Here is a 21,808-nt window from a genome sequence, read left to right as displayed (position 1 = left end):
ATATAACCTAAACAAAAGGAATTCCCAAGTCATTAAATAAGAGATTTGTCAATTAAGTTATAACAGAGCCCTGAGAGACAGAATCTTGGGTGCACTTTTAACATAAATAAAAGGTAAATTTTGATGTAATGTAAGAATTGAACTGTCTGTATTCTGTGAGGATCACTGCAGCTAACAAGCCTGCGATCGTCCTACATAAATGAGGATTAAGCATTCTATCCAATTTTGTGACAGATAAAAGTTATACCCCCCATCTCCAAGATGGGTTCCCAGGGTTGCAGCATAGGTCCCATCAGCCGTCCACTCTGTTCATAATATGGAATAGGAAAAGTTTGGCATAAGTTATTCCCCTTTTACCACATGAAGATGGCAACAAGGGAATGATGATGCTAGTGGAAGATGGGTTCTTTCATATTTGAACATCTCAAACATTAAAACTTCATGATTTGTTGTTTAGTCCCAACTGTCTCGGCTTCTTCTAAATGCCTTCTTCTGTGAAAGTACCTTCTTGTTCTGCAACCGTTTCTGCTCCCCAATAGCAGCCCTTCACAGTAGACAGATTGATTATAAAAATAAATTCAGGACCCTTCAAAACTCAAGAATGCTATCACAAAATATGATACGAGGAAAATTTGGGGAGAAAAAAAAAAAACAAAGATCACCTACAAACTATAAAACAAACAATCAAATAGATAATTTAGGCTAGGAGCCTAACGTTAGGACAGAGATGCAATGGTTCTGTGCAAGGTAAAAAACACGGATACAGATGAACACTTACAACTTGGCAATTTTTTTCTTCTGCTCTTCTGATGGGGGCGGTGGGACATATGAAGCAGCATCAATAATTGCCTGTTTTATTCATTCAAAATAATGGAAAATCAATAATAAAATTAATCTCAACAAAACATCACTTCAAAAATAATCAACAGCAAGTCACACAATAATGACACGGTTTGAAGTACTTGTAGCACTTCATTTTTGGGTAATAAGTTCGCTCTAGCATCATACAGAAACCATTCTAGATCTAACAATCAAGGGAATATTTTACCATTTGAGCCAGATAACAAGAAGCAATAAATATATATATCACCATTACACAAGAATTGAAATAAGCATGCATTGTATGGTACCTGTAGTTTTCCCAGTGCATCTTCAATGTTACCCCTGAAGAAGAATGGCAGAATGAAACCAATTGCTTTGGGAACAGAGAACCAAAATGTATAACAAAAAGGAGAAGTGGGCAGAAATTAACTTCTGTGTTCTAGTTTTTGTTGAAGAAATCACAATCTCCCCATCTTTGTTAATCCGATTCTTTTCCTGTTCATAACTAGGAAAGTCAACAAAGCTCATAGAAAGATAAGTAGGCAATAAACGAGACCCAATTTTATATAAATAAAATAGTAAAAACAAAAAATAAAATTAAAACAATTTTAAAAAAAAAAACCTCAATCTCTTAATAAATAAAATAAAATAAAGGAATCTAACAAATATCTCCAATTCAAAAATATTTATAATCCATTCTAGGATAAGCGAGGAGGGAAATATAAGCTTGAGGCATAAGCCCATATACATGGCACATTCAAAAGTTCAAGCCTCCAATATAGGGACTGTTGACATCTTCCAGGACTACATTCTCCTTAGAAGATCAACCACCCATCTAACCAGATCAACTTTTCTTGAAAACCACCTGTCCCAATATGCTAGATCAGGTAGCAAACAGTAACAAATCAGTTTCACTTTTTGTTACAAGACTCGACTAATCACATTTTTGCTGAGGAATTTACTTATGAGATCCCTCTAAGCTGGTCAATCTCCTAAATGTTCCATGAACTTAAGGCTATGGCCCAGCAAACGGCCACTTTCCTGTCCTGAAAAATTTCTTATATTAAAAAATTGGATAAAATACGGGAGAACAAATGAAAGTAACAAACCATTTGCATAATCCTCTCCCTGACCCTGTCGCTTAGCCAATAAGCATTTTTAACATTGAAGCGCATGTCCACCTTTGTGTTCACTGTAACCAGTAATGGAAATAAGCCTCAATAAGAAGTAAGAAGAGTCTGATCAAAAAAAAAAAACAGGGAAGTAAGAAGGGAAATCAAATAAAGATTTAGTATATAAAACGACAAAGAACAGACCTTTGTTGACATTCTGACCTCCAGGCCCACCACTTCTTGCAAAACTCACAGTAACATGGTCTGAAATGATGATAATTGAAAATAAAATGGTACTTAGCTTAACGAGCTAATGTAATTGATTATAGATATCATGGTTTTCAATGCTCACAGCATCTTAATCAGAGAAGATGGAATGACCTAAATTTAAGAAAATAAGCAGTTCCATGAAAAGAAAAAAATTGCCAGATAGCATGTGAATATAATGAAGCACCCAGCAAGAGTTAAAATCCTAAGAGGACAATTTTTCCCTCTTTTCCCATTTAATAGATGATAAAAGGCTCGTGTTACAGGAAAGATCAAGGCAGCGCCCCAGAACTAGAATCAAGCTGGTGAGAAAGCCAACTTGATAGGATTTTCGCAACCACATGATTACCAATGGTCAGAATGTTTCCTGGTATCATAGGTAGCCACCAATTATAGTTGCAACGTAGAAGAGCTCTCCCCTTATCTTGCATATCCTCACTATAAAAGGAAAAATAACTACAAAGATACTCATCACTCCTTCAAGATAGACCACCTTCCCATGCTGATAACACTTTTAACACTTCTCTACTGTAAACAAACAACACAGTCTCATAAAAACGATAATAACGAATGAACAGAAGTGGTAACAGTAAAGTGAAGCAAAAGAACAATAATAACTTCCAACCGAGAAGAATCTCTACCATGACTTGTACTTAACCGGCATCCCTTGGATTGTGCTTCAGGACAGCTAGAAGAATATGAGGGAACTAAAGTAAACTTAATGCATCATAAGAAAGCAACTTTAAATTGTATAATGTTTGGAGCCCAGTGGTTCTTTCCAGAAACTGTAAAGGAGGCAGTTATCAGATGGAAGGGTTCTTTTTGTGGGTAAAAAGAGGGAGAAAATTTAGAGATCCATACCGTTATTTATTTTTTGGACGGTTTGGAAGGAGAGGAATAGATTAGCATTCAGGGGGGGGGGGGAGGGGAGTTAGCTATACAGAAAGTTAAGAATTCTTTTGTTTGTAATTTGTGGGGGTGGGCAAAATTGTATAATGGTGCGGAGCCTCGTTCCCTTATAGGTTTCTTGGAGTGGATAGCCTCCAGTTAAGGGTTGGTGGGTTTTTTTGTTTCTTTTGATTGTTGTTGTGAGGTCTTCGTCGCCTTGTATACTTCCTGTATGCTATGCGGCGTTTTGCCTTTTGCTAATATATGTGTTTACTTATCGAAAAAAAAAAAAAAAAGCAACTTTAAAGAATGGACACTCGTATGAATCAACAGAAAAGATTGTAAAATCAAGCCTAAGGAATGTAGGGACTGAGAGTCTGGGAAGGTCCAAAATAGACAAGTCTCTGAGCTGGCAAGGCCTTCTTGTATCATTGCTAGCCAAGGACAGCTCAACAGACAGGTGATCCTGCCCAGGGATGGGAGGTCCTAGGTTCAAGTCCTGGGCTTGCTCAATACATGGTTTCTAGGAGAGAGATCATATTTTGAAGCGAGAGAGAGAAAGCAAGAGAGAGCGAGAGAGAGAAAGAGTGAGAGAGCTCTGATGAAGAATTTGATTACAAATAGCATTCAAAACTACATCTTCAGCAAAAAGGCAAGTAGACAGATAGGTACTGGGTGTGGGAACAAGAATAACTGGGAAAGAGGGCAATCAAATAAATGGTGAAAGATAATAACTCTGATGAAGATAAAAACAGTAAGAAAATGAGGTCAAATAGGACCAGAACAGATAATGTAGAGTTTGATAATTTGCTCATTAAGGAAGATGAAAAGAATGTGAGTGGACGAAGGACACCAGTCACAAGTTGAGAATCATAATGGCTAAAGAATAAAATACCCCAGTAAGAAACCATAGAAGAGAGCAAGACATCTTTTCCCTTTAAGAATGAAACTTTTAGTAACAAACAAATTCTTTTGTGTATCTCTTCATCAAAGAATAGAAAAATCACACCTCTGGAATATTTTTATAAAGCGTAGACTTATTATTATTCAGTGGGGAAAATCCATTAATTGAAGGACAAACAAATCAGGAGTAAATGACCTTGATCCTACACAGTAAAATATTACCATTCTCATTTTCTCCACCAGATTCTACACTCTACACAATGGCCCCACATGGAATTTTCACATGATTTATTCTAACTAGTCTCAATTGTCAATGTTAAATTCATGAAAAGACCTTGGTTAGTAAAGGAAGTAGGGGAGGGGCCAATTAATTCCTGTCCAACCCTAGAAGGCGGAAGAATGACATTAGTTGGGAAGATGACTTCAGGTATCATTTGCTATAATGCCCTGATAGTATATGCTTTCAATTCCAACAAAGTAGATTATGCATTTCCTGTTGAATCAAAAACAGCAACAACAAAAAGAAAAAAAAAGGATCTTTCTTTCCCATTCATAACATATATGATAGAGGGAGATTTCAAATACCTAGTGTGATTTTGGGAGTAGGCTCATTGCCAAAAGAGAGAGATCTCTCCTCAGCTTCTTGCAAAAGCTGCTGAACTTGTGAGAGGCGTGCTGACACCTTCCTTCCACCATCTCCAGAATCTGCTGCCGCACACCTAATCCGACTATAGCTGATTCCACGGTTTACGGTACCACAGTAAACACTGAAGTTAGGTAATACCATCTGGAACATCCGTTCTGATCGTAAGGACAATGATACATGAAATATTTCTTTGACAATCATGTTAGTGGTGCATCTGATAGTAGCCATTTCCTAGTTGACAAAGCCCTCTGACAGAAAGAGAGCACCAGGAGTTCAACTCTCTGACTTGTGAATTTTGATTTGATATTGCTGCACAAGCATGTACATGATCAATATAAGCCCATGCTAATGCATATTAACACAAAAACTAAGATTCAAAAATTCCAAAGCATCTATTTGGATGTCAGTAAATGTACAACACACGCCAAATTAAAGAGAACAGAGTAGGAAGCAACTCCTTATAAGAACAGGTCGCATTTCATATCAATTTAATGGCACACAAGAGAAACTAAATAAAAACAAGAAGTACAAATCAAAACTGACAAACAAACCTTCCTACTGTCTTCAAGCAACCATAGGAACAGTATCTAATGGGTGCAGGAAAGATGTAGTCATACAAAGGAATCATCATGGAAATTAAACTCATTTCATATTGGCTTGCTCATGATGGTTAGATGTCAGCCATGACACCCATCACCATACCAAGCAGATATACCAATCAAAAATTTGTGTCCATTTTTCATGAAATCATGTATGGATCAGATATATGATGGCAAATTCTTCTGAAATATTGTCTTTCACAGCAGAATTTGATAAGTGAGATTATGAGAAAGTGTTACTACTTTACATAACCTTCCTCTTCTGAAGAATGATTCATCAAAATAATGAATCACCATTGATATCAACACATCTAAGATCCTGAATATAAGCTCCTATGGAGAATTCCTAATTTCCTTGTCATAAAGTTATATGCAAGCACAGAAACAAAAAATAAAAGGAACACTAAAAACAAAAATACAAGAAACAAAAAAAAGAACAAAAAAAAAAAATCAAAAACAAAATTGAAGGGGGGGATTGCACAATAGAAAAATAACAAAGCATGCCTAAATGCCATACAAATGATCAGGTCATGTTGACATAGAGGACCTCTACTCAAGTTGGTGTGTTGCCTGTATTCTTCATACATACACAGATTGCACCCCCTTTCTGTTAGGCGCTTATTCTACAATTACACTAATTTGCCTATCAAAAGGAAAAATGGAGGACCTCTCCTCATGTTCTACTGAGATAACATCAAGACATGACCAAAGATGATTGTATGGCACCAACAAGATATATAGGATAAGATACTCATTACATGCATCCTCAGGTTCCACAATTGTATTGAACCAGAAAAGCCCTAAAGATAATTAGAATTGTGTTTCTCTTTGCATGTCCCTTAGAAATGGTGGCAACTAATGAAACACTCCACTGACCAATAGATACAGCTCATGTTTGATAAATATCACATCTTTCATCAATTGTGTATCACTAAATTCTCTGCTTTTAATTTAATCACTAGATCAACCATGGCCATATCCATGGTAAACTGGATAATGGCAGTTCCAACCTTGTCAGTGCAACAGCCTATGGCACTAGAGAGCTCCGCTAAATTATTTACTTCAAATTAATCACCAAAACTAATCATGGTCATCTCCAATAGAAGTATACAAACCCATTAATAGCAAGGATTAAAGCCCTTCAGTGCAGCCAATTAGAGCAGATGGAGTCAAGAACCTATATTTTAGGTCACGGTTCAAAAACATATCCCTCCTTCAAACCACAAACCAAAAGAAAAGGGGTAAAAAAGCTTAAAATAACTGTCCTAGTTCTCAACTGGACATTTCCCAAAGAAACTAATACAGACCAAAAAATAAAAAAATAAAGAAGAAGAAGAAGAAGAAGAAAGAAAGAAAGAAAGAAACCCACTTGTCCAATTAGTGTTGTCCAAGTCGAACTCAAGCATAACAGCCACAAAGTTCACATACAATAATATCATATCATCATATCTATAATGCTGGTACTTGAAATGGGAATTATATTTTGCTTATTCCCAGTTGTAATTTTGTCTAATATTCTTTGGCTCATTATTTTGCCAAGGAATAACAGTGATTGGCCACAATGAATACGAAGATATCAAAACGTACCAAACACCCGGTTCAATTTTGAGCTTTACTTCAAATAAATCGAGGCAATCTGCCAAGATATTTCTCAAATAATATGCATATGTATAACAAATAGAAAAGAAAAAAATAATAATTTAAACAAACACAGAAAAACAATCCATATTTATACGCAATAGAAGATTTGCTTAACAATTGTAAAAACAGAGCTCCATATGATCGCCACAAAAATGAAAAAGCAAGACAAACTAAATTCTTTCATTATCTGGGACCAGATGCAAGCGAGAACCTCAATGCTGCAATCAGAGAGCTTTAAATATATAATATATATTTTCCTCTTTTCCTTGCTCCTCCCAGTAACCAACCGATAAACAATCCTCCAGGTTTCCCAGGAAATGTAAGAAACCAAAGGGAATTAATGTGAATCTTCTATTAATTATCATTTGAGACCCAAGAAACCCGAAGCCTCCCCTCAACTGCACTTGAGTTAGTTCGGTTGAATTGAGATCCAGGACTCAGAATTTCATCGTCTTTCAGGTTATTTTCCTCCGATTTTCCCAGAAGCCAAACACTATAATTTGAAAGGAATAGTGAATAAGGAGAGTTGGAAAGTACCTTAGAGAAGATGATAGAGTGACCAATCGTTGAGAATGGAAGAGAGGCTCTCCGCTATCGCGACCATGGGACGTGTTTGGCAGCGTTTTGTTGGAAATGGAAAAATTTTAACAAGGGCAAAAACGGAAACAAAGAAAATATTTCCCTTGTTTTTCTTTTATTTCTTTTTAACTTTTTCCCACTTTATTTTCGGTCATTAACATATATGTGAATGCTAAATTTTATTTTTATTTTCAGCCATAAGTGTTTCTTTCTCTTTTATTTTCTTATAATTTTTATGATTGTGACGGTTTCTCACATTTTATTTTCAGCCTCAAAAATACCGAGAATTAGACCTTTTGAATATTATTTTTAAATTAAAGAAAAAAATTATTTGAAATTAAAAAATAAAAATGGTTTTTAGGCGTTTTCTAAAAGCAAGGTGTTTGGTAAGATATTTAAAAAAAAAAAACTCGTCTCAATTAATAAATTTTTTATTTTTATATTTGATTTTGTAAAAAATAAAAATTCAATTCAATTTATATAATATTCAATAAATTCAATTCGACATCTACTAAAAATAAAAATATTTTTATAATTATAAATAAATTTAAAATAAATAACTTTTAGTGAAATACTTATTCATAAAAACGATACCATTTTAATATCAAAGATGTTTTGTTTAGAAATGCTTTGTCGTTTTTAACTTTTTATTTTAAATTATTTTTTATTTCTCAATGATTTTTTTTTATTATTTGTTTGAAAGTAAAAATTGGATAAAAATTATTTTATATTTTATTTTACTTTTAAAATTTATTTTCAAAAAATAATGGTAAAAAAATAGTGTAAATTTTTTAAATAATTTTTTATTTTTAAAAATAAAAAACTGTTTCTAAATCATACCCTCACATGTACAGATGTACTTAATTTAATTCAACAACTCTATAGTAATAATTAGGAACAACATTTCGAATGTCATTTATATTATAATAATCATAATAGTTACCCAAATAAAAAATAAAACAAAACAGACAATTTAGATGATGCTGATCCTCCTTATTTAAAGATGCCTAAATTAAGAATACCTAAAACCTAATTTGTAGGTACAATCAAATATATACACGAGTCCAACAGCTGGCCCCCTAACCTCACAACAATCACAGTCAAGCCATAGTCATTTAGTTCATTCTTTCAAAAATCTTTTTTGTTATTATTATTAAATAAAACTTCATTTTATTATTTTAAAAAAAAAACAAACAAACAAACATACCAACATTATAAACTGAAAATGCTTTTCACAGAATTGTTCCCAAACTGAAGTCAGAAAGCCCAAAAAATAGGATGTCACTGCCAAAGGGCTATAAGGCTATAGAGCGACCGGACGAAATTTAACAGACGCCGTGTAATTAACGGCGTACGCTATCATATCCTAAACCAACATATCCGACCAATCATATTAAGTGTTTTAAAATCGCATCCAATGTTGAGCAATCAAAAACCATCAACTTGTTCCAGTATTTAAAGTTCAGGAAACCAGAATAGTACAAGACATTCAGGAAGCAAACACTACAATGTTCTACTACTAGCCATCATGGCCCTCCTCTCAGCTTTAGCAAAACCCTTTGGACCAGCCAGGCAAGCATAAAGCACTTAGCCCACGTAAAGGGGTAAAGATTTTAAAATTACAAGACCAGGTTAAATGGAGGAGATTGATGAAAGATCCTTCAGGCCTCAACCTAATCAATATTTATTCTGGTAGTAGTTGCTCTTGCCCTCCCACGAGAAGAACCTGTCCTATCTCCAATTTCTGCTTCTGTCCTTGGGTGTTGTGAATGAGAACTAGAAGGCATTACACGCTCAGTTGAAGGTAGCGCCCAACCTCCCCTGTTCGCCTGCCCAGTTTGTCCACTGCTGCCGTGTCCTGAATGACAAGTGGAATTACAAGTGTGCATTAAGGTGTGATCATCAGTACACCAGAAAGAATATTTAATTTAAAGAAACCAACTATCAACTTTTTTTTAAGGTTATATTAAAAAATTCAGACACATAATCACAACCAAATGATCATGATCATTATATGCCATGAGCACCCGTCTATGAAAGAAGAGAAGTCAGACGCACAGGAGTAGTGGTAACAGAGGGGTAAAATGTATACATCATTAAATAAAAAGCACAGTTAGTGAAAAGTTCCTACAAAGAACAAAATAACAAAATAGAACTCCTCCCAATATATGCATATGTATTTATATATACACACACATTTTCCCTTTTTTATTGTTTACTTCAGAATTTAAAAGGTAATACCCATAATTGATGCAACAACCTTGTCCCATGAGGACCAGCACTGATGCAATCAACACTACCCTCAACCAAGATTTTAGCATACATTTAAGATGTGATTAGTTCTCGGGAATAGGAATATGTATGGAAATAAGAATGAAGGTAAATCACAACACCATATGGAAGAGAGGAATAAATTTTTTTTTTTATCAGAAAAGTGACTTGTTTTCCATCATAATGATTTTTCCATTCCTATGCTCATTTCTAGTAAATAATCCAAACAAAATAATGAATAAAAAATGAAATGAAATTCTCATTTCCATTATCTATTCCAATTCCAAACATGCCATTTACTTGACCAGAAGCAAGACAAATTTACCCAAGCAGATCATTAGGACCAAAATATAATAATAAATTATAAATTTAAAAAAAAAAAAAAAAAAAAAAAAACCTTGTAGTATATTAAAATTCAAGGATGACCACAGGAAAATATGTATCACAAAATAAATCATATCTATAATTTCAAAAAAAAAGCCCCAAAACCAATAGGTGCAGAATTCAAATCCATGACAACCAATTCAGTATAGACAAGAAAAAAACACAACCAGAAATGCAAAACTGTGCTTACCAATATTATCTAGACCATTGAACCTCTCATTCCAACCAGGCAAGTATTTTTTAGCATTTCCTTGCCAAGCTTCCTCAAAACCAGAAAGCTCATCTGAAAATAGAGCAGATGAAAAAGTATTAGTTAACCACTGCCTACAACACTACTTTGGCTCCAAGGCACAAAAGCCAATGACATGCACATACTTTCATTTAGATTGTGTAAGGCCTGCATTGTGTCCACCTGACCATCTGAATTAAGCTTCCTTGTAACAGAATGCCCCTGTCAATTGATTAAAAATAGCTTAGTATCACATTCTCAATATAAGTTACAAGATTTATATGCCACACATTTAAAATTTTTAACCCACAATACAACAAATACGCATCTATAAACTATATAGGACATGGTTGTTTTTTTCTTTTTTGGGAAAAAGGGAAAGAGAATCCAAAAATTAACATCTATTGAATACCTTATTGCGAATTCCCCTAGAGACCCTGTGAGCAGCTTGACGTGTAGTAGTATCAGCTTCTTTGCTTTCTTCAAAAGTCAGCTGATTCACAATAAAACACGAGTAACACAACCCATGTTAATGCTTACTGTAACCTAAAATGTCCTGTAAACTAAAATGTTACTTACTCCATCACTTCCTGTCCTCCTAGTTGTAGATGAAGTATAGTAAGGCCCATTTGTACCACCATAAGTCACAGTGGAACTCGTAAATGAGAAGCTACGTGGTTGGGGCTGTGGCTGTGTGTTGGTCATCCTGTTGTACTCATTCCTATACTGCATTTGCTTGCTCTTTCGCCCTGCATTACAGAAAAAGAGAAAACACAAAAAAAATCACCTTCCTCTTATAAGAAATAAAAATGTCATGCAGTGGTAGAAACTAAATGCCATAATAGTAACCCGATCAAGAAACACACCAGAAGCTTCATCATCTGCATCCTCAACATAAGGTTCCTTGCTTGACCTACGATGCTTTCTAGGATTATCTTTCTTCTCTTCTTCTTCCTTTTCATCATCAGAGTTCAGTTCTTCAATGATAGGGCCTCTTGTATTTGGCTGTTGAACTTGATGCTCTAGAAATCCAGTCCCAGGCATGGCCATGAACGGACTTCCTCTTGAACCAAAGAGGCTGGATTCAAACATTCCTCCAAATGGCTGTGTGAAGAAAGGATCATCAAAAGGGTCCCTCCCCCCAAAAACACTAGAAACCAAACTCCTGTGTCCCCCAAAGCCACCAAAACTCCCAAAACCAGCAAAAGGATCACCAAAATCAGAGAAAGAAGCCCCACGTCTTCCCTGCATTTTTGTTGCTACAATTCCTAGAAACCAACAATGAAAATTATAACTTGTAAAAGTTTAAAAATTCAAAACAAGTTGAGGAACTAAACTAACGCACAGCTGGATTATAAAATATTTTCTGCATATAAAATCAAAATAATTGTGCATCAAGCAACAGAAACATACACAGTAAATGAGGTAGGCCTTTTTGCTTCTTTTTTCCCTCTATTGAGGCAATAAATCAAAATTGTACCACAACAAAGACTTGAGAAAAATCATTATTTACAAAGGAAGAACATCACATATTATCAGCAAATGTATTCTCTACCAGCCAACCTCTACCCTCACACATTTATACTATATGTATGTGTGTAATTTGATATAACTACTATCATGTCAAGTGGCAAAATCTTCATCAATATCTTTCCTACCAGATGCCACCTAACCTTCATTCCTGATCCGATAAATTTTTATTCCAAGAATGTTTTTAACACAAAAACAAATAAGGAACAAGATAATCATCCACAAACCAAGAGGTTTAAGCCCAATTGTCTAACATTATCGAGCTAAAAAGATCGATTTTTTTCATGCAAGGGAATACTGAAATTTTGGTTTCACCATCAGAGAGACATTCATTAATTGCATCATTGAGCGAAATCAACTGAGATTAATCCACAACTAAGAGCAAACAAAATCAAATTCTTCAAAATTTCATAAGAATAGGCAAGTAGTCGCCACCCTTAAAGAACCGAGATGTCAATCCAACATGCTGATTTCCTTCTTTTACCACAATTTCTGATCAACCAAACGGAAGATTAATCATCAAACAAAAACAAACCTGCCAAGCCAAGAAGTTATTTTCTTTCTTCTACTACAGTCTCTTATCAAGCAAACAGAGGATTAATCAAAAATCTCAAAGATAACCACAATAAGCTAGTGAGATGATATAAAAATCATAAAACAAATTGTTTTTGGGTGCCCCCAATTGCACCATCAACCTTTATGAAAAACCATTCCTCAAATATCAATCAAAAACACACATCTGGACAAACCCTAGCCGCGCAAATGGGAAAGTCTTTTCTCCCCCCAAAAAACCTATCGCAAAAATCTTGCATCAAAACTCAATTTCAAACAATCCAATATACATCGTAATCGTTTCGAGAAAAACACCCATCATATTTGCACAGTCATCCATGATCACACGACCAACCAAGAACAAAGCGAATGGAATCATTCAAGAATACAGAACTCTAAAGGTGCGGAAGAGAATTACCAGAAAGAGATGAAATCGGAGAGGCGTGAATCGAAGACGAGAGCGATGATCCGATTACGAGGAAATGAAACCCTAACCCTGAATTACGTGTATCTTCACCGACTCTAATGCAGAGAGAGATAGAGGTAGCTTATAGAACTTTCTGGCGCCTACGCGATTTTTTAGGACACTCCTATATTTGAGCGACGCGTGCCATCCTTCGAACCTTAGATGCTTTAGAAAATGTGAGGGGGTTACATCATAGGATTTTTTCCAAAATAGAAAATTATAAAAATAAAAGTAATGCAATAAATAAAAGAAGAATAAAAAATAATTTTAATTTAATGATTTTTTTTGCATTAAAAGTTTATCTCTATACATATCTAAAAATAAATTAATTGCCAATTATAATATCATCTTTATAAGTCTCATGTTTTATCTATCTAAAAATAAATTAATTCTCAATTATAATGCACCACAAGGCCAAAACTCATAACAAAATTATTGTTTAAGACATAATTTTTACAGAGTTGATATATTTATACTTAGCAATATTGCTTGTGTGTAGTTTGGACAAATTGACCCAATCCAACCTGATGTTTGGATTTGGACAATCATTTTTAATGTTTTGGCTTAGGGTTTACTTTTTTCAACTAGAACTTAATTTGAGTTGAGTTTGAGATAAGAGTCTGATCTAATATTTTTATAATATTTATCATACATATTATCCTATATAATAATATTTATTTTTGTCTATTTAAAAAATATATCAAATTATATTATATTATATATTTTAATTTTTTTTTAAATATACAAATTTATATTTATTCTTTTGTTACTATCTTAAAATTTTGTCCCTTTAAAAAACAAATATTATACATAGATTTTAAATTATATAATTGACTAGCCTGAATCTAACCCGACCAACCCAAATCTAACTTGAACAACTTGAACTCAACATAAACTTTGAAAAATAAGATTGAATTGAACTCGAGTTAAAGTTTGGGTTATATTGAACTCGGGTTGATTGTTTTTTAATTTGAATTAGGCTTCGCTTATTCTATAAACCATTTTTTTTTCATTTTTTATACAATATATTAATATATATATATATATATATAAATTTAGAGTGTTTGAAAGTGATTTTAGGAAGTGTTTCTAATATTTTTAATACTTGAAAGATAAAAATTTTCAAGTGTTAAAAAGGTTAAAAATATTTCATAAAATCACTACCAAATACATTTTTAATTGTATATTTTTTTGTATAATTTATGATAAATCTATTAAAAAGAATTTGAGAAGTTTTATTTCTAGAGGTTGTCAAACACAAATATGGATTATATACCCTTTTTTTTCCCCCTTAATTTAAAGAGTAAAAGAGAAATGTATAAAAAGTTTCAAATAAAAATAAATAAGAATTGAAAAGATGCGAAGTTTTGTTGGAACGGCAAACACGAGCATCTTTCATATAAGCTTATGAGAAGCAACAACTTTTACAGTATGGAACAATCCTTATCCCTAAAATATACTCAATGCTCCACACTTTTGAAAACCATCTGTTTTTCAATGAGGCTGTTCAAAATGGCTGCCCTGTTTCAAGAAAATGCCATCTTGCAGTATTATCAAAAGACCATTTTGGTGAAACCAGAGGAATATCAGTCACTCAAACAGTCTTGCATCCAGGGATGTCTTATAAAGCATTTGCAGGAAACCATGTTCAGATTTGGAGTTACCCTGTCATGATTAAAGAACACTGTTGAATGAATCAGTAGTATGGTCCCAACGGGATCATATTCATCATGTTAATGGTCACAAAGATTTATATCAATGAATCATAGGCATCACTTTACAAGGATAATTAACCATGATAAGTGAAAACATCACTTCAGGCAATTATATCTAAAAGTGGTAAAACGCACACAAATGAAGCTATGCATCCCTTTAAGATTCCCCAAATCTGCACGAGTATAATTTGGAACTAAAACATCACAAGCCATTTCTCATTCTTCTTAATTTATACTTCACAGCTTCAGCTGCTCCTCAGAGAGGAGTGAGGAATCTACTACAGTGCTAAAGCTTCTGTCAAGTAGGTGACGGTATTAGTGAAGCCTCTGTACATATTAATGACTTTTGATGGCTTGCATTCCAAATTTGCAGGGCAGCATCAGTTTGAGGGAAAGGACTGCATAGTTTGGTTTCTCGGATATTCTTGTAAGTGGTAAAGGGAACCAGAATTCATTATCTTTGTTGCCAACTATGACATGTAGCTAAAACTGCTGGAGAGCATCCAAGTTGGGTCTTGATGGGTACTCAAGACCCTGGAGTTCTGGCATCTGTAAAATGTCCTCTTCTGAATATGCAGGGATCAACCAGAATCTCTTGTCCATCCCAAACACCTGGTATGAAAGAGTAGACTCATTGTCACTGAGTACCAATATTTTCTCCATGCAAGATTTCCACAATCTGTGTTATTATGTGACCAACAACTTTAATTTGATTACTCAAGAATACATAATTAATATAGACAAGCTATTCAAGTCAAGAGCTAGGACACCGGTTCTTCCACACACACGTGTGTATGTGTATATGATTCTTTGAATTATTTATATTTGTTCATGGAATGGTGGGACATTGAGTTGTTTGGAAGGGGACTAACCAGGAAGTTTTCTTAGATAATCATAGGAATTTGTCCATACTCAGTAACTTAAGATTAATCGGTAAAGTTGGTCTGCTATGCCACCTATGGTTCCCGGGCTCTTTGTTGCTTGTAGTAGGAAAGCTTTACTCCCCTGGGATAAGTTGATCAGTTAAGTGGCCTTTTGTACAGGAGTTTATCAAGCAACCATAATCATCTTTCTTCAGGTATTCATATACAAAGTGGTTGGATCTTGGATGAATGCTTTCAAGATATCAAAGATTCAGAGGCCAACTGTTTCTACATGACCATTAGATATTACCTAATCAAGTTGACTCAGTTTTGATTCATGAATTTAATATTACTAAATGAGGTTCAATTAAAGATTATAAGATGGCACCTTAATTGTTTTACAGTATGTTCAGATTCTCAGATTACTATGAATTGTTTCAATGGGATTATGCATTGAAAGTTGAGCTGGTTATGGCACCCTCATCAGAAGACCTTTCACAGGATTGTTCCTAAAGGCTTATTCTGTATTTGTTTATAGGGAGGGCAATGCTGATGCAGATTAATTTCTTGAAAATGTATTGCAATATTTAATGATAAATCTAGTTGTTAAATTCTTCTTTTAAGCTTAAATATATTGCAATGGATGATGCTACAGATGTGTTTATGATAGGATGTAAAAGATTCTCTCTTTATGAAGTGTTTCCTTTCCTTTTCTTTTCAAAAAAATATTTGAAAATTTGTATTTATTGAAAACAAGAAATAAGTAGGAATTTTTTATGGCCTGGGAAAAATGAGTAGGGGAGACAATTATGATGGCTACGATTCTAGAAATGGATTTGCTTCAAACCATTCTCAGCACTTGAAGGCATGGTGCATAATGTTGATCTAAAGCAAATGCAACGACGAAAGTTATTTATACTTATGAGAATACTCCAGGTTCAGAAATCAACTAAAAAACTACATGGTCAACTTTATCATTCCTTACTTTCTTGCTGCACATTAGTAATCAAGCAGCATGTTCAAACTATATCAGTTTTTTATCTATAAATTGCATTTCAGCTTACCGGTGCAATCATGCAAAATGATATTTCATTATAGGAGGTGGATCTAATTCTCAGATGTACAAATAGTTACTGATTGGAACTCTCTCACTGTTTACCCTAGAGGGCTAATTTAAAGGATCGTAACCAACAATGTGAATAAAATCAGTGAAGAGAAGAATATACACATGAACCTCAATGAAGGGTGTTTTGAAGATGAGAGGACCAAATAGAGCAATTAAATTGACATGAACAAGAATTATTTTGCAATCTATAAACCAAGACTTCAGGTACTGCCTTCTCAATTTTTAACTCTGGATAAACTCCAGCAATGGTGGAAGCGGAATTGCTTACCAACAAGTATAGACTCAAGGTATAAAATGTATATTTTTTATTTTTGGCATAAAACAGAAACCAAATTGCCCCACTTTGTAGATCAGGGAAAGGAAAAATATGACACACAGCACCTCCTAAAGAGACTTAAGCCTAGGATTTTTTCTTTGTCTATTTGATAGTTTCCTTAGGTGTATCTTGTGAAAATCACATAAAATTTATAGCAAACAAATTAAATGAAATGGGAACAAATTGGCAATAATGTAACATGTTAAAAAAAACTGTAACCTGTTCAAAGTTTTTCTTTCGACCAATGTCATAACGCCATGTAGAGGTGCGCTTCTTCTCAAATGCCTAATAAAACCAACATTGAGCAATCAAAAACAAAACATCAGATAAAAATAGAAAAGGATTTCAAAGGCAGCCCTATTCATATGGGGAAAAAACAAGTATATAGTTAACGGAAGGCCTCACCTCAATGGTTGTGGTATTGGCTGCTACCAATGATATGTGCATGATCAGAAAGCCCAGTACACTCAACGCAAATGCCAAATTCAAAACTGAATGGATCAACCAACAATATTTATGAGTCAGGGACAAAACAATAAAATCAATAAAGGAAAAGGTAGTGAAGACCTACCAAAAGTAAGAAAAGTGGCTGCAATGGTGCCTGGTGTTCCAGGTATCTCTCCATCAGAAAAGAATGCTATGAAATGAGGCAATAGCGATAAAGTGACAAGAGTTGTCTCAAGAAATGTGTAAAACTGCATCAAGATTAAGAAAAAAATAATAATAACACTCAGGTATGTTGTTCAATAGTACAAGGATTCTTTCATGTGCCCTATGGCACTTCCAATACAAAATCAGCTGAATAACATTAAATAACAATAAACTTGGGTCAACACATGCAAAGAGAACTTGTAGATAGAAAACAATGAGCAGAGAATTTTTACTGAAAATTTTGTTATTGGAAAAGAACTTTCAACTCACTACAAATGCATGAGCACAATAGTATTACATTCAATAGTATTGCAGAATTTTCATATTTATTTGGGAACAAAGGTTTAGAATGGATGCATGTTCTTAACAGAAACGCCATTTCACACTCTTTCCATTCACACCTTTTGAAACACACTTTAAGGTAGTTTCTTCAAATGGTTTCCTATAATTCTTTGTTATGTTCCTAGGCTAGATATATGAGGTTCAGGGATCTAATTCCTGAGAAAGCATGGGATTCAAAAATTAAAATTAAGAGTTGTTGTAACCCAAAGTTCATGTGTCAATGAACTCGAGCAACATCATCTCAGGCATGTGACTCCCCCTAAAGGGAACAATTTAGTCTGCTCCTTACTTCAGCTATGGTTCATGCTTTCATATTTTTTTTCACCTTCTATTTTCTATTCAACAAGATAAACATATAGTACTGAACAGTGAAACATTGGTGCTCAGAAACAAACAGATAAACACCAGAACCCCATTCAGTTTGAAATTATGCATCTCCATGCTCACAATCTTACATGCACCAATCAAACTAAGCATCAGATGAATGCAAGCATTTCCATGATCACTGAAAGACTTAAAAGATAGAGTAGTTTGATAAACATACCAAGAAAAGAAGGAAATACTTGTAGTTCTTTGCCCCAACGCAATTGACAACCCACACACAGTGATGGTCCATTTTCAATATGCATCTCCCGCCTAAAACCCATCAATTTCTTGCTTTACAATCCAATGGCGATAAAAGAACCTTAAAACAAAAGGCGATGAAGCTTTGGTAAAAAGTATAGAAACAAAGAACTCACAAACAGAGCAGTGATGGCACCGGGGTGGTTTAAATAGGTTGCATTTCCGACAAAACCGGACTGCTTCACTTGCTGGGTTAGCAACCATATTTTCCTGGTCCACACCTAAGCCTACACCAGTATGTTCTGAACCCAGCAATGGATCAACATCTCCTTTCTCCTCGTCCACCATGGGCTTCCAATTCAGTGGAACACCACCCGGATCCGTGGAAACAACAGAAAAGTAGCTCCACAGCAGCATCACCAACTACATTATCAAATTTGCTGAAAGTCAGCATTATTTGTTTTCAGCGCCTATCAATGACCGACCTTTTCATGTGTGCTGAAAATGGGGAAAAAGCAACCTTCCCTAAACGCCCACCATTCATTTTCTTTTCCCAAACACAATTGATTGCAGACAAGGAACAAAAAATTTACATCAATAACTTCAAAGTACTCAACTTTAAGCAATGTGATTTCTGATACTCTGTCGAAAAGTAGGAGTCCCCAATTTTGTCAAGCAAGAGGGCACAACTCAGAGTCAACCCCAATCCAATTAATACCCCAAATCAAGCTAGCTAAAATCTTAAACACTAGTTAAACTATAGGGCAAAAGAGAAAAAGAACTAAAAAGTTTTAGATTTTTCCTCACTACAAACCCCAGAAAATAAAACTTCCGATTGATTGAGTCAGAGGTCCATTTTCTGAAAACCAAAATAACAGAATCCACTCAAAAGATTCTTCCCCTTTCCCTTTTTTCTCGCCAACAAAGCACGAATAAGAAAGGAAAAAACATCGACCCAAATAAAATCAAAGCAAGCCATGACAAAATACAACACCAAAACGGAAAAACAGTAACCGAAAAAAGTAACTTTACCAAAGAATGAAACAGCAACAAGACTGCAAGAGCAATGAGCAAATCAAGGTCACCATGAAAGAGAGAAGGGCCGTAATTGACAACAACGAGAGCATAATAGGTGACACCCACGACGCCCAGGACTATGAAGATCATGACAGAGCCGAGGCCACGCAGTGCCGTACAGAATTTGAAGACGTTCCACGCCATTGCAGCTCCAGATCTCTCTGCTCTCCAGCTGGATACTCTTTTCTTGATCCCTCCTATCTGGTGACCGTCAATAAAAGGAAATCAGGAGTGCGCGGACACGAGATAACCTGGAAAATCTACTCGGAATAAGCGTGTCCTTGCGGGTTCAGGTGAGGAAAAATATATTATGAATTTTGTTGTATATTATTTAAATCGCTATTTGGGAGTTGTTGTTGTTTTCTATAGCATTTTTCTTTTCTCCTTGACAAAAAGAAATATGTTTTACAATAATGATTTTTATTTTTTTCTTAAAAATAAAAATTACGGTATCATTAAAGCACATGTTTTTTATTTTTTGTTCTTAAAAATTTAAAAAAAAACTATGTCTTTATAAAATATTTTTTAGTTATTTTTTTATTGTTTTCACTTGTTTACTAAGATTCTTTTAAAAAATAATTATATAAACCTGTAAAATAATTAAAAATAAAATAATATATATAAATTATTTTTAAAACATATTTAAAAATATTAAAAACAAAGTTAAAAACATTTTAAAATTTTTTTAAAAACCTTTACTTTATAAAAATTAAAGAACAGTTTTCAAAATTTATTTTTTAAAATTGTTTTAAAAAATAATTACCAAACAGCCTTTAGCGTTTGTCTGGGAACTATTTTTTAGAATAGTTTTATATTTTTCATAATAAAAAACACAAGAATCATGTTTGATAACCAAAAACCATTTAAAATTTTTTTTTTCTTGAAAACAAAAAATAAGGTGTTTTCATAAAATATTTTTTAGTTATTTTATATTGTTTTCATTTATTTTCCCAATATTATTAAGAAATAATTATATAAACATGTAGAACAATTAAAAATAAAAAATTACATATAAAAATTATTTTTAAAACACATTTTAAAATATTAAAATTATGTTATAAACATTTTAGGTTTCTAAACAATTTATATATATATATATATAAATAACCGATGAACCTTTCATGGCCAAATCTTTAGGAGTCTTTCATGGGGACCCAAATCTCAGGGTGTTGACCGTCCTGCGACAACCAATACCAGATAAATTCAGGATATCAACAGTTACTAAATAAACCCTTACTTATCACATATACACAAAATGATAAATACATATTAAATTATTTCAAAATTTACCATTTCCAAATTCATTCAAATTACTTTTGGAATTGGGATAATTGGCTTCTCAAGCATGTGCTTTGATTTGAATCTCAACATGAAAAATAAAAAAAAAATCTTAGTAGTAAAAAGGTGCTCCTATATATATGAAATGTTTTGGTTCATTAGTTCATCAAAATAACAATAACTAACAAACATCCTATGTTCTAAGTTTCTAATTTATATGTTTTTGTTTTTTACACACCTATATTTTTAGGCATTTTATAGTTCATTTCCTAACCGTTTACGATTCGTAATGTATATTTAAAGTGATTTAGTTGAAACTCTAATTTCTAATGCATAATCTTAAAATGACGATAAATTAACCATATATTTACCTTATTTATTAAAACATTTTAAATTATTAAAATTATGTTATAAACATTTTAGATTTCTAAACAATTTATATATGTAATCCATGAATCTTTCGTGGCCAAACCCTTAGGAGTCCTCCATGGGACCTAAATTTCGGGGTGCTACTATCCTGCAACAACCAATACCAAATAAATTTAGGATATCAACATTTACTAAATAGGCTCTTACTTGTCGCATATACATAAAATGATAAATACATGTTAAATTATTTCAAAATTTATCATTTCCAAATTCAGCCAAATTACTGTTTGGAATTGGAATAATTGGTTTCTCAAGCATGTGCTTTGATTTGAATCTCAACATGAAAAATAAAAAATAATCTTAGTATTCTTGTTATGAACAATTGTATATATGTATTTTTTTCTAGAAAAAAAAGTGTTCCTATATATATGAAAATTTTTGGTTCATTAGTTCATCAAAATAATAATAACTAACAAACAAATGTCCTATGTGTTAGCTTTTTTCCTATAATGTGTGGTCATATATAATTATATTTGTGTAAATATTATTTAAGGGTATCAATTGATAGATAGGTGAATTAATTGATTGAGTATTCAAAAGTCTTATGTATGGAAGACT

At 33.6% G+C, this 21,808-nt stretch overlaps 3 protein-coding genes across 4 annotated transcripts; all 3 read right to left on the bottom strand.

The window, feature by feature from the left end:
* Positions 1 to 103: 103 nt before the first annotated feature.
* Positions 104 to 7,525, bottom strand: LOC100265433 (uncharacterized). Of its 2 annotated transcripts, none has more exons than XM_002267421.5 (8): positions 7,416 to 7,525; positions 4,578 to 4,947; positions 2,139 to 2,198; positions 1,932 to 2,014; positions 1,253 to 1,317; positions 1,131 to 1,164; positions 779 to 849; positions 104 to 544 (listed from the first exon to the last, which is right to left on the bottom strand). In XM_002267421.5, exons 2-8 carry the CDS (start codon positions 4,864 to 4,866, stop codon positions 454 to 456), a joined length of 693 nt encoding a protein of 230 aa, XP_002267457.1. In that variant the 5' UTR covers positions 4,867 to 4,947; positions 7,416 to 7,525; the 3' UTR covers positions 104 to 453. The 2 variants fall into 2 exon arrangements, with proteins under 2 accessions (XP_002267457.1, XP_010662181.1); XM_010663879.3 differs by having other exon boundaries at positions 7,090 to 7,495.
* Positions 7,526 to 8,877: 1,352 nt separating this feature from the next.
* On the bottom strand, positions 8,878 to 13,076 carry LOC100243132 (uncharacterized). Its single transcript, XM_002267260.5, has 7 exons — positions 12,842 to 13,076; positions 11,208 to 11,609; positions 10,921 to 11,090; positions 10,754 to 10,834; positions 10,488 to 10,563; positions 10,303 to 10,395; positions 8,878 to 9,315 (listed from the first exon to the last, which is right to left on the bottom strand). Exons 2-7 carry the CDS (start codon positions 11,590 to 11,592, stop codon positions 9,131 to 9,133), a joined length of 990 nt encoding a protein of 329 aa, XP_002267296.3. The 5' UTR covers positions 11,593 to 11,609; positions 12,842 to 13,076; the 3' UTR covers positions 8,878 to 9,130.
* A 1,541-nt stretch (positions 13,077 to 14,617) lies between these two features.
* On the bottom strand, positions 14,618 to 19,919 carry LOC100248249 (probable protein S-acyltransferase 14). The gene is made up of 7 exons (XM_059743359.1): positions 19,499 to 19,919; positions 18,643 to 18,889; positions 18,447 to 18,538; positions 17,481 to 17,604; positions 17,315 to 17,400; positions 17,129 to 17,194; positions 14,618 to 15,216 (listed from the first exon to the last, which is right to left on the bottom strand). The coding sequence occupies exons 1-7, from the start codon at positions 19,685 to 19,687 to the stop codon at positions 15,088 to 15,090; spliced, it is 933 nt and encodes a 310-aa protein (XP_059599342.1). The 5' UTR covers positions 19,688 to 19,919; the 3' UTR covers positions 14,618 to 15,087.
* Between the last annotated feature and the right edge of the window lie 1,889 nt (positions 19,920 to 21,808).

This window comes from Vitis vinifera, chromosome 2 (genome assembly GCF_030704535.1).
Source record: "Vitis vinifera cultivar Pinot Noir 40024 chromosome 2, ASM3070453v1".
Taxonomy (NCBI): domain Eukaryota; kingdom Viridiplantae; phylum Streptophyta; class Magnoliopsida; order Vitales; family Vitaceae; genus Vitis; species Vitis vinifera.
Note: the sequence above shows the minus strand (reverse complement) of the source record. Positions and strands in the feature narration are given on the sequence as shown.